At 48.0% G+C, this 14,378-nt stretch overlaps 1 protein-coding gene across 1 annotated transcript in view; it reads right to left on the bottom strand.

The window, feature by feature from the left end:
* TBXA2R (thromboxane A2 receptor) overlaps positions 1-14,378 on the bottom strand; it is a 71,774-nt gene that overhangs the window by 1,417 nt on the left and 55,979 nt on the right. Inside the window, exon 2 of the mRNA XM_060232707.1 lies at positions 3,665-4,632. Within this exon, the coding sequence (XP_060088690.1) occupies positions 3,665-4,462 (798 nt within the window). The 5' untranslated portion in view covers positions 4,463-4,632. The remainder of the gene's footprint in view (positions 1-3,664; positions 4,633-14,378) is intronic.

Below are 14,378 nucleotides of genomic sequence, written 5' to 3'. Positions count from 1 at the left end.
CTGGGAGAACCAGGTTTGATTCCCCACTCCTCCACTTGCACCTGCTGGAATGGCCTTGGGTCAGCCATAGCTCTGGCAGAGGTTGTCCTTGAAAGGGCAGCTGCTGTGAGAGCCCTCTCCAGCCCCACCCACCTCACAGGGTGTCTGTTGTGAGGGGAGAAGATATAGGAGATTGTAAGCCGCTCTGAGTCTCTGATTCAGGAAGAAGGGCGGGATATAAATCTGCAATTCTTCTTCTTCTTCTTCTAAACCAATATCTCTACACCACAGACTTTCCTCTCAAGGAGAACCTCTACTGCAGGTCATGCAAGATAAATTTAGACACTTGACTCTGAGGATTTAATTTAGCTACAAAAAAAGTGAAAGGGGTGGGAGGGAAAAGGAGGAAGGCACTATTTGTCCCTATAACGTTTTAGCCTCCTTAGATTGTTTGAAGTCCCAGTAGGAAGAAAAATTAACAAAGCAGCCATTTTCAATTAGGGAAACAGGAGGAGGAGAAACTACAGTTACCAGAAACAAGGATTTGGAGAGGGACAGGACCTCAGTGGGGCACAATGCCATAGAGTCCACCCTCCAAAGCAGCCATTTCTCCAGGGGAAATGATTTCTGTCACCTGGAGATCTCTCGGCACCACCTGGAGGCTGACAACCTGACCACCCAAATATATGGCTATAAGCATGAATTGCTTTGGCTGGTAGATAAATTAAGTCTGACAGCCATAGATGGCACATTCCGCTACCAGAATAATGAATTGAGCATTTGGGCTCCAGTTTAATAGTTTTGTAGAAAAAGCCCAGCAGGAACTCATTTGCATATTAGGCCTCACCCTCAATGTCACCATTGTTTCACACAGAGCTTTTTGTAGAAAGAGCCCAACAGGGACTCATCTGCATATTAGGCCTCACCCTCAATGTCACCATTGTTTCACACAGAGCTTTTTGTAGAAAGAGCCCAACAGGGACTTATCTGCATATTAGGCCACACCCCTGATGCCAAGCCAGCTGGAACTGTGTTCCTCTGCATTCTGGCTAAAAAAAAAAAGCCCTGGTCTTGTATGTCTGCAACCGAGATGAAGGCCGTGATTGAAACATATTTGCCTAGAAACCTGGGGCGCGTGTAGTTGCGATGTATCGTTCCTGATCTGAGAAGCAAAGTCAATTTCAGTTGTCATGGTCACACACCGCTTGGATGCCGGGGGAAATAATCATATAATTTTTGATTGGGTATCATGGACATTTAACCGGCACTGACATAATATGGAGTAATTGAACATTGTATTTTGGAAAGGATTCAGATTTATTATTTGTGCTGCTGCTTTTTGTTAATTTATTCGCAACCTAAATTGATGTATGATTGTAGAGTTACACAGTAAATTGTACACTGTTTTGCTCTCAGAATTGCAACTGATTTTAATTGCTTTCAACAGTCCATATTACTATCACAGCAAGGTGGACAGATGCTCACCCACCTACTAAATCCCAATGGTTCAATTGCATGTGGGATCAATTTATCTTACATAAAATAACGTACAATACAGCAGGGAATAATCCTGGATCTTATGAATCCAAATTTGTGGCCACTTGGCTTCCTTTCCTGACACGCACAGCAGAAAATGATATAAATCCAATAAACCCTCTATATAAAAAAAACAGGGCTTTTTTTTGTAGCAGGAACCCCTTTGCATATTAGGCCACACACCCCAATTTAGCCAATCCTCCTGGAGCTTACAGTAGGCACTGGAAGATGATGGTGATGATGAAGATGATATCCCACCCTATATCTGAATCTCAGAGAAGTCACAATCTCCTTTATCTTCCCCCCTTAACATCTCCTTCTTCTCCTCCTCCTCCTCCTTCTCTTACAATAAGGATTCAAGGGCCGGGAACAGGTGGAGAGGAGATCAATGGGCACCCTTTCTCTGCTGCCTTTCAAACCCTGGGCTGGTTGTCCATAGTCCCCCAGTCCCTCACTGGCAATTCCAGTTGCTTCCTCTTGTTTTCTTTTTTAAACGAGCCCTCTGACAAGTCTTTAATGCGAACCAGATGGGGATGGGACTCCTTTGTTTTCTTTGTTTGTCTGGGGAACATCCAGATGATTTCCACATCGTGCTTCCAAGCTGTAAACCCAGAGGAGGGAGGAATAAAACCACATGACGTGTATCACAAATCGACCATGGTGCAGTTTTTTGAATGGTCATCGTGGGATATTTGGGCTGCACCGGCAGGGCTGCAGGCATGAAATCTCCCTTCACACAGGAGCTAATTTATGAAGGTGAAGAACAGGTGGGTAGCCATGTTGGTTGAACCAACGGAGCAAAGTTAGAGTCCAGCGGCACCAAAACTTTATTGGTCTTAAAGGTGTCACTGGACTCTTACTTTGTTTTGTCAAGGTGAAGGTGAGAGGTCCATCAGTGGCTATCAACCACAGGATATAGATCAGGAGTGTCAAACATGTGGCTTGGGGGCTGAATCAGGCCCCTGAGCAACTGACTGTCATCTTTAGGGTTTGTAGAATCTTTCGGGATCAAGTGCCGTGTTCTACTGGAGAAAGTTTTCCTTCCAGACGTTTCGTTCTCAGCTGCGGAGAACATCCTCAGTGGCGTTGCAGCCGGAGCAGGCGCTCAGACCTTCTTGTCTGCTGTGCATTGAGTGGGGCCAGGGCTGCTGGAGAGCTGCTATTTGTAGGCTGGAGGGGGTGTGATGAAAGGGCAATGTTCTGAGGATGTTCTCCGCAGCTGAGAACGAAACGTCTGGAAGGAAAACTTTCTCCAGTAGAACACGGCACTTGATCCCGAAAGATTCTACAAACCCTAATGATGTTACCAGCCGTGAAAACCTGAAATCTTTGATGACTGTCATCTGCTTCCTTTTCCCTCTCTCTTGCTTCTGTCTGCATAACGGGGCAGTGAGACCAGCAGCGAGAGTGGGGGCAGTGAGAGTGGAGGGAAGCAAGAGCGTGGGGAAAGCGGCGGCAGGCAGTGTGGCAGCGAGGGCGGGGAGAGCGGCGGCAGCAAGAGCAGCAGGGAAAGGAGGGGCCATACAGGCGGAAGGGGGGGGGGTTGGGAGGAGTGGCCTGCCCCCTGCAGCTACGGGCCTGTTCAATTTCCAGCATCTCCAGTTGAAAGGATTCACTAATACACAGTGTTCCCGCTAAGCTGAGTTAGCATGAGCTAGCTCACAGATTTTTAGCCTTCAGGTCACACATTTTTGTCTTAGCTCAGGAAGGATGACACCAGAGCACAATAATTTGTGCAGGAGCTCACAATTTTAAAGCCAGTAGCTCACAACTTTAATACCAGTAGTTCACAAAGTAGAATTTTTGCTCACAAGATTCTAGAGCTTAGAGGGAACGTTGGTAGTAGGTTGTAGTGGTTAAGTGTGTGGACTCTTATATAGGAGAACCAGGTTTGATTCCCCATTCCTCCACTTGCAGCTGCTGGAATGGCCTTGGGTCAGCCATAGCTCTCGCAGAGTTATCCTTGAAAGGAGAGCTTCTGGGAGAACTCTCTTAGCCCCACCCACCTCACAGGGTGTCTGTTGGGGGGGAGGAAGGTAAAGGAAATTGTAAGCCACTCTGAGACTCTGAGTATAGGGCGGGATATAAATCCAGTATCTCTAAAATCTCTCTCTCTCTCTAACGGAAAGGGGAGGAAATACATCCTTACCAGCAGGGGGAGCCAGCAGCAACTGGCAATAACCATGATGCCCAACAACTGGACCATCATCTCCACTTCGCTGTCCCTCCGGCGCTGCACTGACTCTGAGTCATGGTAGACCCGGCAAAGGGTCACAACACTGAATGTGTTGAGGACGAAAGAGAGGCCCACACAGAAAATGCCCAGCAGGGCGAAGATGAGGCAGAAGGTTATGTTCCCGGCGTCATGGAGCAGCGTGAGGAAGCACCAGGAGTTGGGGAACTGTAGAGTGTAGTCCCCCAGGCCCAAGATGGGCAGCAGGCCAAGGAAGAAGCCCAGGGCCCACACCAATCCCACTAAGATCCAGGCCCGGCGTTTCGACATGTTGACAGAGCGGGAGAAGGGCCGATAAATGCCCACAAAGCGTTCCGCGGCCATGGTGGCACCCAGCAAGAGCGGGCACTGCCCGAAGAAGACCATGGCAAGGCCCATGAAGTTGCAGAGGTGGCACCCGGGGTCCACGCTCCTCCAGTCAAACTGGATGAAGTGGTAGGGGACGACAATGCAGGAGGTCACCAGCAGGCCCATGAAATCTGTCACCACCAGACCGCAAAGGAAGACCAGAAAGGAGGAGCGGGCCCTGCTGTGCATCTTCCGCGAGGAGTTGACCAGCACACAAAAAGCAAAGAGGTTGGAGCAGAGGCCGATGAGGGCAAAGATGGTGGAGAACCACGGTGAGGCGAGGTGGCCCCGGTTTTCGCCGCTGCCGTTCTTTCCACGTAAGCAGGAGCTCAGCTGGCTGGGGTCACTGAAGTTCCCAAACTCCATATTTGGGGACCACGGGGGCCTGCCCCCTCACGCAAATTACCACCCTCCAGGGGGCAGTGTAGTGCTGGGCCTGGCGGAGACTCCTGAGGGAGAAACGCAGCCCCACCTAGGCCTCACGCCATTCATCTTGTTGCGGAATGCGAACTCTTCAAACAGACTCTGTCGACAGTCTGGGAGAGAAAGCAGAAGACGATTAGCTCACAAGGCTGCTTTTTGATTCCACACATACACAAACACATTAACCAAAATTATGAGCTGTGGAAACAGGGTTGCCAGATCTGGCTCAAGAAATATGTGGAGACTTTGGGGGTGGAGCCAGGAGACATTGGGGTGGAGCCAGGAGCAAGGGTGTGACAAGCATGATTGAACTCCGAAGAGAGTTCTGGCCATCACATTTAAAGGGACTGAATGCCTTTTAAATGCCTTCCCTCCATTTGGAAATAATGAAGGATAGGGGCACCTTCTTTGAGGCCCCTATTCAATTCTCATAGACCTTCTGCTGGCATTTCTCATAGAACTGAATTCACTGGGCCAATCTTTTTGAAACTTGTAGTGTGTTTTGAGGAGAGGCATTGGATACAATGCTGCAACTTTGGTGCATTTCCCCACCTTCCCATGGGGGGGGGGGGGTTCCCCCATGGCACCTTTTCCAAGCACCCAAACTACAATCCCCAGGGTTCCTCTCACAACCTTTTGGAACTAAAGTATCCACCTGAAACATATTAACAAAGTCTGAATGATACCCAAAGAAAAGCTATTACAAGAAAGGTCCAAAAAAGAAAATAATAGAACATCATTAGTGGTAATACACAACTTGCAGCTCAAAATAGTTCAACGCATCATCAGTATCTTACAACCTCTATTGGACATTGACAGCTCTCTTTCACATAGGGTGACCATAATGTCTGAAGGCCAGCCAGAAACACTGGGGGGGGGGGGGTACGCGCAGGAAACAGGAAGTGACGTCACTTCCGGTGACGTCACTTCCGGTGACGTCATGCCACCACCGGAAACAGGAAGTGGCATCACTTCCTGTGACATCATTTCCCCCGCGTCACCTGCCGGAAACAGGAAGTGACTTCACAGCACTTCCTGTGACGTCCCCAAAAATCCCCCAAATATCACCGCCGGAAACAATTTTGTTCTCAAATCCTGTATATACTTCATCAGTATATGGGATAAGGCACTTTCTCAACTGTGCTGCATAATGCAGCCTATTTATTTTGTCCTGTTGGCTCTGTTGGCTCTATCTGCGCCACCTTCATCACTTTCGGGGTGTGGATCCCCCAGTGGGGTGGTCTCCCGACTCCCTCCGCTGACTGTTTCTGATAGCCCTGCGCCCCCTCTTTCATTTGATATGTGTCCCGTGCGGGTGCCACCCTCCCGCCGGGAGATGCCGCAAAATGAGCCCCCTTGAGGCTTATGGCGGCAGGGCTCGGGGGAAGCGAGCTAGACTGCTGTTCTTTTGAGGGGTTATAGAGTGTTTCGAGCCCGTCCCTGTGGCATCGGTCCCATCGTTGTGGGACCCAGGGGGCCGGCGCAGCGGCACGCCGAAGCAGCCTGTCACTAATAACACCGGTCAAGATGCAGGACAGGAACCTGGAAGTGACCGACAGGCTGCTTCAGCGTGCTGCTGCGCCGGCCCCCTGGGCCCCACAATGATGGGACCGATGCCACAGGGACGGGCTCGAAACACTCTATAACCCCTCAAAAGAACAGCAGTCTAGCTCGCTTCCCCCGAGCCCTGCCGCCATAAGCCTCAAGGGGGCTCATTTTGCGGCATCTCCCGGCGGGAGGGTGGCACCCGCACGGGACACATATCAAATGAAAGAGGGGGCGCAGGGCTATCAGAAACAGCCGGCGGAGGGAGTCGGGAGACCACTCCACTGGGGGATCCACACCCCGAAAGTGATGAAGGTGGCGCAGATAGAGCCAACAGAGCCAACAGGACAAAATAAATAGGCTGCATTATGCAGCACAGTTGAGAAAGTGCCTTATCCCATATACTGATGAAGTAAATACAGGATCTGAGAACAAAATTGCACTAGAAGACACAAACACAAAGCTCCCTTACACTGAATCAGTGCTTGGGTCCACCAAAGTCAGTATTGTCACATAAGAGAAGCCCTGTTGGATCAGGCCAGTGGCCCCTCCAGTCCAACACTCTGCGTCACATAATAACATAAGAGAAGCCCTGTTGGATCAGGCCAGTGGCCCATCCAGTCCAACACTCTGCATCACATAACAACATAAGAGAAGCCCTGTTGGATCAGGCCAGTGGCCCATCCAGTCCAACACTCTGCGTCACATAAGAACATAAGAGAAGCCCTGTTGGATCAGGCCAGTGGCCCATCCAGTCCAACACTCTGCATCACATAACAACATAAGAGAAGCCCTGTTGGATCAGGCCAGTGGCCCATCCAGTCCAACACTCTGTGTCACATAAGAACATAAGGAGGGAGGGAGGGAAGGAAGGAAGGAAGGGAGAAAGGGAGGGAGGGAAGAAGGGAAGAAAGGAAGAAGGGAGGGAGGGAAGGAAGGAAGGAAGGGAGGGGAGGGAGGAAGGAAGGGAGGGAAGGAAGGAAGGAAGGAAGGAAGGAGGGAAGGAAGGAAGGAAGGAAGGAAGGAAGGAAGGAAGGAAGGAAGGAAGGAAGGAAGGAAGGAAGGGGGAGGGAGGGAAGGAAGGAAGGAAGGGGGGAGGGGAGGAAGGAAGGAAGAAAGGAAGGAAGGGAGGAGGGAGGGAAGGAAGGAAGGCAAGGGAGGAAGGAAGAAAGGAAGGGAGGGAGGAGGGAGGGAAGGAAAGAAGGGAAGGGAGGGAGGGAAGGAAGGAAGAAAGGAAGGAAGGGAGGAGGGAGGGAAGGAAGGAAGGAAGGGAAGGGAGTGAGGGAGGGAAGGAAGGAAGGAAGGGAAGGGAGTGAGGGAAGGAAGGAAGGAAGGAAGGAAGGAAGGAAGGAAGGAAGGAAGGAAGGAAGGAAGGAAGGAAGGAGGGAAGAAAGGAAGGCCGCCCCCCCCCGCTTTCGGCCCCCTTACCTTATTCCAGGGCGGCGGAGTCCAGCGGCGGCGGGGAGTCCTCCGGCGGCGGCCTCGCGGCGAGGGAGGGAGGGAGCTGCCGGCGCTGGCCTCCAGGGACCAGCGCCGGCTGCTCCGCGGCTTCCCCGCGGCCTCCGCTGGTCCCTGGAGGCCCTCCAGAGACTCTGGAGGGCCTCCAGGGACCAGCGGAGGCCGCGGGGAAGCCTTCGCTGGCCGGCGCTGGTCCCCGAAGGCCTTCCAGAGGCTCTGGAAGGCCTTCCGGGACCAGCGCCGGGTGCCCCGCGGCTTCCCCGCGGCCTCCGCTGGTCCCTGGAGGCCCTCCAGAGACTCTGGAGGGCCTACAGGGACCAGCGGAGGCCGCGGGGAAGCCTTCGCTGGCCGGCGCTGGTCCCCGAAGGCCTTCCAGAGCCTCTGGAAGGCCTTCCGGGACCAGCGCCGGGTGCCCCGCGGCTTCCCCGCGGCCTCCGCTGGTCCCTGGAGGCCCTCCAGAGACTCTGGAGGGCCTACAGGGACCAGCGGAGGCCGCGGGGAAGCCTTCGCTGGCCGGCGCTGGTCCCCGAAGGCCTTCCAGAGCCTCTGGAAGGCCTTCCGGGACCAGCGCCGGGTGCCCCACGGCTTCCCCGCGGCCTCCGCTGGTCCCTGGAGGCCCTCCAGAGACTCTGGAGGGCCTCCAGGGACCAGCGTAGGCCGCGGGGAAGCCTTCGCTGGCCGGCGCTGGTCCCCGAAGGCCTTCCAGAGGCTCTGGAAGGCCTTCCGGGACCAGCGCCGGGTGCCCCGCGGCTTCCCCGCGGCCTCCGCTGGTCCCTGGAGGCCCTCCAGAGACTCTGGAGGGCCTACAGGGACCAGCGGAGGCCGCGGGGAAGCCTTCGCTGGCCGGCGCTGGTCCCCGAAGGCCTTCCAGAGCCTCTGGAAGGCCTTCCGGGACCAGCGCCGGGTGCCCCGCGGCTTCCCCGCGGCCTCCGCTGGTCCCTGGAGGCCCTCCAGAGACTCTGGAGGGCCTCCAGGGACCAGCGGAGGCCGCGGGGAAGCCTTCGCTGGCCGGCGCTGGTCCCCGAAGGCCTTCCAGAGGCTCTGGAAGGCCTTCCGGGACCAGCGCCGGGTGCCCCGCGGCTTCCCCGCGGCCTCCGCTGGTCCCTGGAGGCCCTCCAGAGACTCTGGAGGGCCTCCAGGGACCAGCGGAGGCCGCGGGGAAGCCTTCGCTGGCCGGCGCTGGTCCCCGAAGGCCTTCCAGAGGCTCTGGAAGGCCTTCCGGGACCAGCGCCGGGTGCCCCGCGGCTTCCCCGCGGCCTCCGCTGGTCCCTGGAGGCCCTCCAGAGACTCTGGAGGGCCTCCAGGGACCAGCGGAGGCCGCGGGGAAGCCTTCGCTGGCCGGCGCTGGTCCCCGAAGGCCTTCCAGAGGCTCTGGAAGGCCTTCCGGGACCAGCGCCGGGTGCCCCGCGGCCTCTCCGCGGCCTCCGCTGGTCGCTGGAGGCCCTCCAGAGTCTCTGGAGGGCTTCCAGCGACCAGCGGAGGCCACGGAGAGGCCTCCACCACTGCCGCCGGGCCCCGCGCGCGGGCGGGGAAGGCGGGAAGTGAGGGAGGGAGCGGCCCTGCGCAGGCGCAGGGACGCTCCCTCCCTCACTCCCCGCCTTCCCCGCCCGCGCCCACGGCCCACCGGCTCCGGGGCTGCCTAAACCGGGACCTTTAATGGTCCCGGTATAGGCAGCCCGGGATCCGGGATTGGGTGGCCAGATCCGGGAATGTCCCGGGAGACCGGGACGGTCTGGCCACCCTACTTTCACAAGTACTGGGGGGGGGGGGACTTCCGGGGGAGGAAAATGTCAAGCTGAGCTGCTACTCATAATGGGAGCAGGCTGGAACTTCTGTTCAGGGTAGTGGAAGGCAAATTAATGCCTACTGCCTACTTTTCTCAGTCAGAGATTAGTCCAAGATATGCACAGGAAACTTTGAGGAGATTTACCTTGGCTAAAAGGGAGTCCCGGGGGGGGGGCCCTCCTTTGAGGGGTCTCCGGGAAGAGTTGCATATTCATCAGCAGCAGAAGTTTTCAGAGTCATTTATTTGACATAAGCTCGACAGATCCTAACCTTCGTGGACATTGCTAAACATTTAAAGCTACACAAGACCGGTGGGAATTTGGATAATTGGAAGAGAAGGTACTATTTACTATTTTTCATTCCGGGACAATTTACAGTTTAATGGAATAAATTTAAAAGGTGGAAAAGGAAAATCTAGAAAGTCTCAAAGAAGAGGGGAGGAAGAGATAAAATTTGGACTTTATAAATATAAAGGACAGTGCTAAAAAGTGCTAAAAAGTGGAAAGGAATTTATTGTTTAGTCTACTTGCGGTTTTGGACAAAAGAGCACCATCGTCACAGACCTGCAGCACATTCAAACAATACAGGAAGTACGTCAAGTATCGTGAGATCTTCTTGCTAGTGTGAATGAGACTTCGTGGCAGCTAAAGCAGGAAGTAACAGAAGGAAAACCTACTCTAGGAATATACTACCACTGAGAAACATCGGCGGCCATTGCTGGGAGGTCAAAATTAAAATAACGTTTTTAAAGAATTCAGGACATTAAAAATTGTTAACTGAGAAGAGGGTTAGAAGATAAATATTATTGGACTTATTATTTGTGTGGACCTCAGATGTTTTTAAAAGGGGGGAAAATTGTAAGGAGCAGTAAAAAGCCGTGACTGCCATTTTGAAAGATTTAAAAACTTTAAAAATAAATATCTTGACTTTGGGGGCTCCGAGGACGGCGGAATTGGGCTTGTTATAAAAGGCAAGTCCTATTCTTTTGAATCTGATAGTCAAATTTGAAATTGGTGAGGTCCAAATTTTCGCTGTTTTTTAAATGTCTGAACACAAGCTGCCCCGTACAAGGGCTACTTCATTGGAAAAAAATGCAGGACGAATTAGAGGCAATGGAGGCCAGAATGATGAAAGGTGTGAGAGAGATGATAAATGAATCGAAAAAAGAAATTATTGCAGAGATTAAAAAAGACATGGAAGATCTCAGAAAGGAAACAGAGGAAACGTCTAAGAAAGTGCAGGAGGTAGAAGGGAGAATGAAAGCATATGATTCCACCTTGTTGAAAGTGCAAGAAAAAGCGACAATCCATGACTGCAAATTGATGGAAACTCAGATACGTCTGAGAGGAGTACCTGAAAAGGAGGATGGGGATTTAAAAGAATATATAATAAAAATAATTGCAGAATTTTTAGAGGAAGATCCTGAACAGTCTAAAAATATGTATGACTATATGTAGAGAGTGAACTCACTTTATTCCAAGAAAAATAATTTACCCAGGGATGTTGTTATAAGATATATGACAAAGGAAATGGTGGGAAGGATCATGAACAAAAACTTTGAAAAGGCATTGATAGTAGAAGGCAGTAGAGTGAGAATCATGAAGGAGTTGCCAAAGCAAGTGATAAATGTCAGAAGAACATATAAAAAATTGACAGAAAATTTGAGAGACAATGGAATGAGGTTTAAATGGATAATACCTGAAGGTTTGAGTTTTGAACTTCAAGAGAAAAGAATCACAATTATAAATGCACAGGAAATGCATAGATTTTTTGAAGAAAATAAAGAATTTACACCATGATGGATTACAAATTATTGTCTTGGAATGTAAATGGACTAAATTCACCACAAAAAAGAACAACAACATTTCATTGGATTAAGAAACAAAATTGTAATATAATTTGTCTGCAAGAAGTGCACATTAAACAAAAGGATTACAAATTTTTATGGAATAAACAATTGGGAGTGGAATTTTTTTCATTGGCTGGACAGAAAAAAAGGGGAGTGATTTTTTATATTAAACAAGAATTGGAGCCAAAATTAGTGTTTAAAGATGGAAGATTTGTAGCAGTAGAAACAATATTAAATGGAAAGAAAATGTTGTTATTGGGACTGTATGCGCCTAATGGGGAAAAAATGCTTTTTTAAAAGACATTATGCAACAGCGTGGTGAGCTGACTTATGACCAAGTTTTGATAATGGATGACTTTAGTGGAACAGTTAAGAACTTATTGGATAGGTCTGGAGGGAAAAAAATAATCACAAGGAAGGAAAATTGCCAGTCTTTTTTTTAATTGGTTAAACAAGAAAATTTGAAAGATATATGGAGGAAATTTAACCCTGAGGTTCGGGACTATACTTTTTTTTCAGCAAGACACAAAACTTTTTCTAGAATTGACATGTTGTGGGGGACTAAAGATTTAGGTCTTATAACAAAGAAAATAGAGATTCTACCTAAAATTGGTGCGGATCACAACCCAATAATGCGGATTACAAAATTGTCCAAGAAGTTGAGAAGATGGAGATTGAATGATTTGCTACAGAATAAAGAAACAGTGACATACCTAGAAAATGAAAATAAAGCTTTTTTCCAAATGAATGACAAAGAGGATATAGAATTTCAGACGGTCTGGTATGCCTACAAAGCAGTAATGAGAAGAATATTGATTACTTTGAATAATAAAGATAAGAGAGCAAAAGAAAAACCGTTGTTGGACATTCAAAATGAAAAAAGAAAAAGGAAGGGGAGTTGAGAAAAAGGCCAGGGAAAAAGAAAATTTTAAGGGAAATTACAATATTACAAACTCAAATGAGACATTTGCTAAATAAAGAAGTGGAATGGAGTTTGAAAAGACTTCAGCAGAAATCTTTTAAGGGAACAAATAAACCGGGAAAGTATTTGGCTTGGCAATTGAAGAAAAAGAGAGAAAATAAAATTATTAATAAAATTGTGGTAGATGGAAGAGAAGTGGTTTCCCAAGGGGGAATAAAAAGAGAATTTTTAAGTACTATGCCAAATTGTTTAAAGGTGTTAAAATAAAGAGAGGATGGATGAGTATTTACAAAAGATAAAAATAGATCCCTTAACTGAAAATATGCGAAAGATTTTGAATGATCCAATTGAAAAAATAGAAATTGAAGCAGCAAGTAATGCAACGAAAAATGGAAAAGCACTTGGACCAGATGGATATACAGCTAAATATTTTAAAACCTTTAAAGACAAGTTAACACCAAAATTGCAGAAGTTGATGAATATGATAAGAATAAAAGGGAAAATACCAAACACATGGAAGGAAGCTGTTATTTCATTGATACCTAAGGAAGATAGAGATGTCATGAATGTAAAAAATTATAGATTTTAGTGTGGATAAAAGAATGGATAATGTTAAATTAAAAAACTCTTAGTGCTGGAAGGTCACGGAAATAAATTTGGATGGCACGCATATTTGTATTATGGAAAAAAGAAGATGGATGGCTTTTTCTCTCACCATTATATAAGAAATAATTTGCTCAATACATGGATGAAATACAAGAAGTATGGAGATGAGAGAAGACCATTATGGATAGTGCCAGCTGAAGTAATAAAAATAACAGCTGAGATAGGTGAAGAAAAGTGGTTGTCATACAATCAACTATTAAAAATTCAAAGTGGCAAAATAGAACTGAAAACTGCTGAAGAGTTGAATCAAAATATGATTGGTTTCAAATGCAATAAATAAAGAGCTTGGTGGAGAAAGATATTAAAACTGAAGGAATAAGAAAAGAGCAAACAGAAATGGAAAAAGTTCTGCTTGGAGACAATGATAAATTAATTTCAAAAGTATATAAATTACTTCTACAATGGTCTACAGAAGAAGTAGTGAAATCTCAAATGGTTAAATGGGCAATTAATGTAAACAAAGAAATACAGATGGAAACTTGGGAATATTTGTGGAAGAACTCTATGAAACCTTCAACATGTCAGAGTATTAAAGAAAATTGTTTTAAGATGATGTATAGATGGCATATGACTCCTAAAAAACTGTCAAAGATAAATAATAAGATGCCGGACAGGTGTTGGAAATGCAAAAAGCATGAAGGTTCTTTCTACCATATGTGGTGGACTTGTGAAAAAGCTAAAATGTTTTGGCAGATGATTCAGCAAGAAATTTGTAAGATTTTGGGATATGAATTTAACAAAGTTGCAGAGACTTTTCTGTTGGGATTGCAAATGGAAAAATTTTCAAAAGAAGATAGAACTTTAATCTGGGACTTGCTCTCAGCTGCTAGGACATTGTATGCGCAGTTGTGGAAGCAAGAAAAAATACCAGAGAAATGGGACTGGATTGTAAAAGTTATGACATGGAGTGAAATGGATAAGTTAACAAGAACTTTAAGAGACTATGATTTAGAAGTATTTAAGATGGAGTGGAAGAAGTTCAGAAGATATATAGAAAAAGAATGGAAGATAAAAGGACATTGGACAATCTTTGATAATGATTAAGTATAAGTGGGAGGAGGTTATGAATTTTGGTTCTTATTAATTAGGGGTACCTTTTATAATGATGTTTTGATTACAGTACACCAGCGGGGGTCAATTAATGGGGGAGGGGAGGTAGAAAGTAATATATGGGATAGGAAAAAAAGTAGTTATTAATGATATAAGAAATTGAATATATTGCCATATGTTACTAATAAAAATTGTTTGGAAAAAAAACAAGTACTGGGGGAGTAAACCTTTTCTTGTACACAGACAACCCCCACCCCAATCTCAAACAACTCCTCACCCACAATAATGCAACATCTGATTTGAATACGGACACTGGTACCAGAGCTTACAACAAACCCAGAGCTTTTTATGTAGAAAAAGCCCAGCAGGAACTCATTTGCATATTAGGCCACACCCCCTGGTGCAAAGAAGAAGAACTGCAGATTTATACCCCACCCTCTGAATCAGAGACTCAGAGTGGCCTACAATCTCCTATATCTTCTCCTCCCACAACAGACACCCTGTGAGGTGGGTGGGGCTGAGAGAGCTCTCACAGCAGCTGCCCTTTCAAGGACAACCTCTGCGAGAGCTATGGCTAACCCAAG

The sequence above is a fragment of the Heteronotia binoei genome, chromosome 2, assembly GCF_032191835.1.
Source record: "Heteronotia binoei isolate CCM8104 ecotype False Entrance Well chromosome 2, APGP_CSIRO_Hbin_v1, whole genome shotgun sequence".
NCBI classification, from domain to species: Eukaryota; Metazoa; Chordata; class Lepidosauria; order Squamata; family Gekkonidae; genus Heteronotia; species Heteronotia binoei.
The sequence above is the reverse complement of the archived record's forward strand: the minus strand, read 5'-3'. Positions and strand labels throughout refer to the sequence as shown.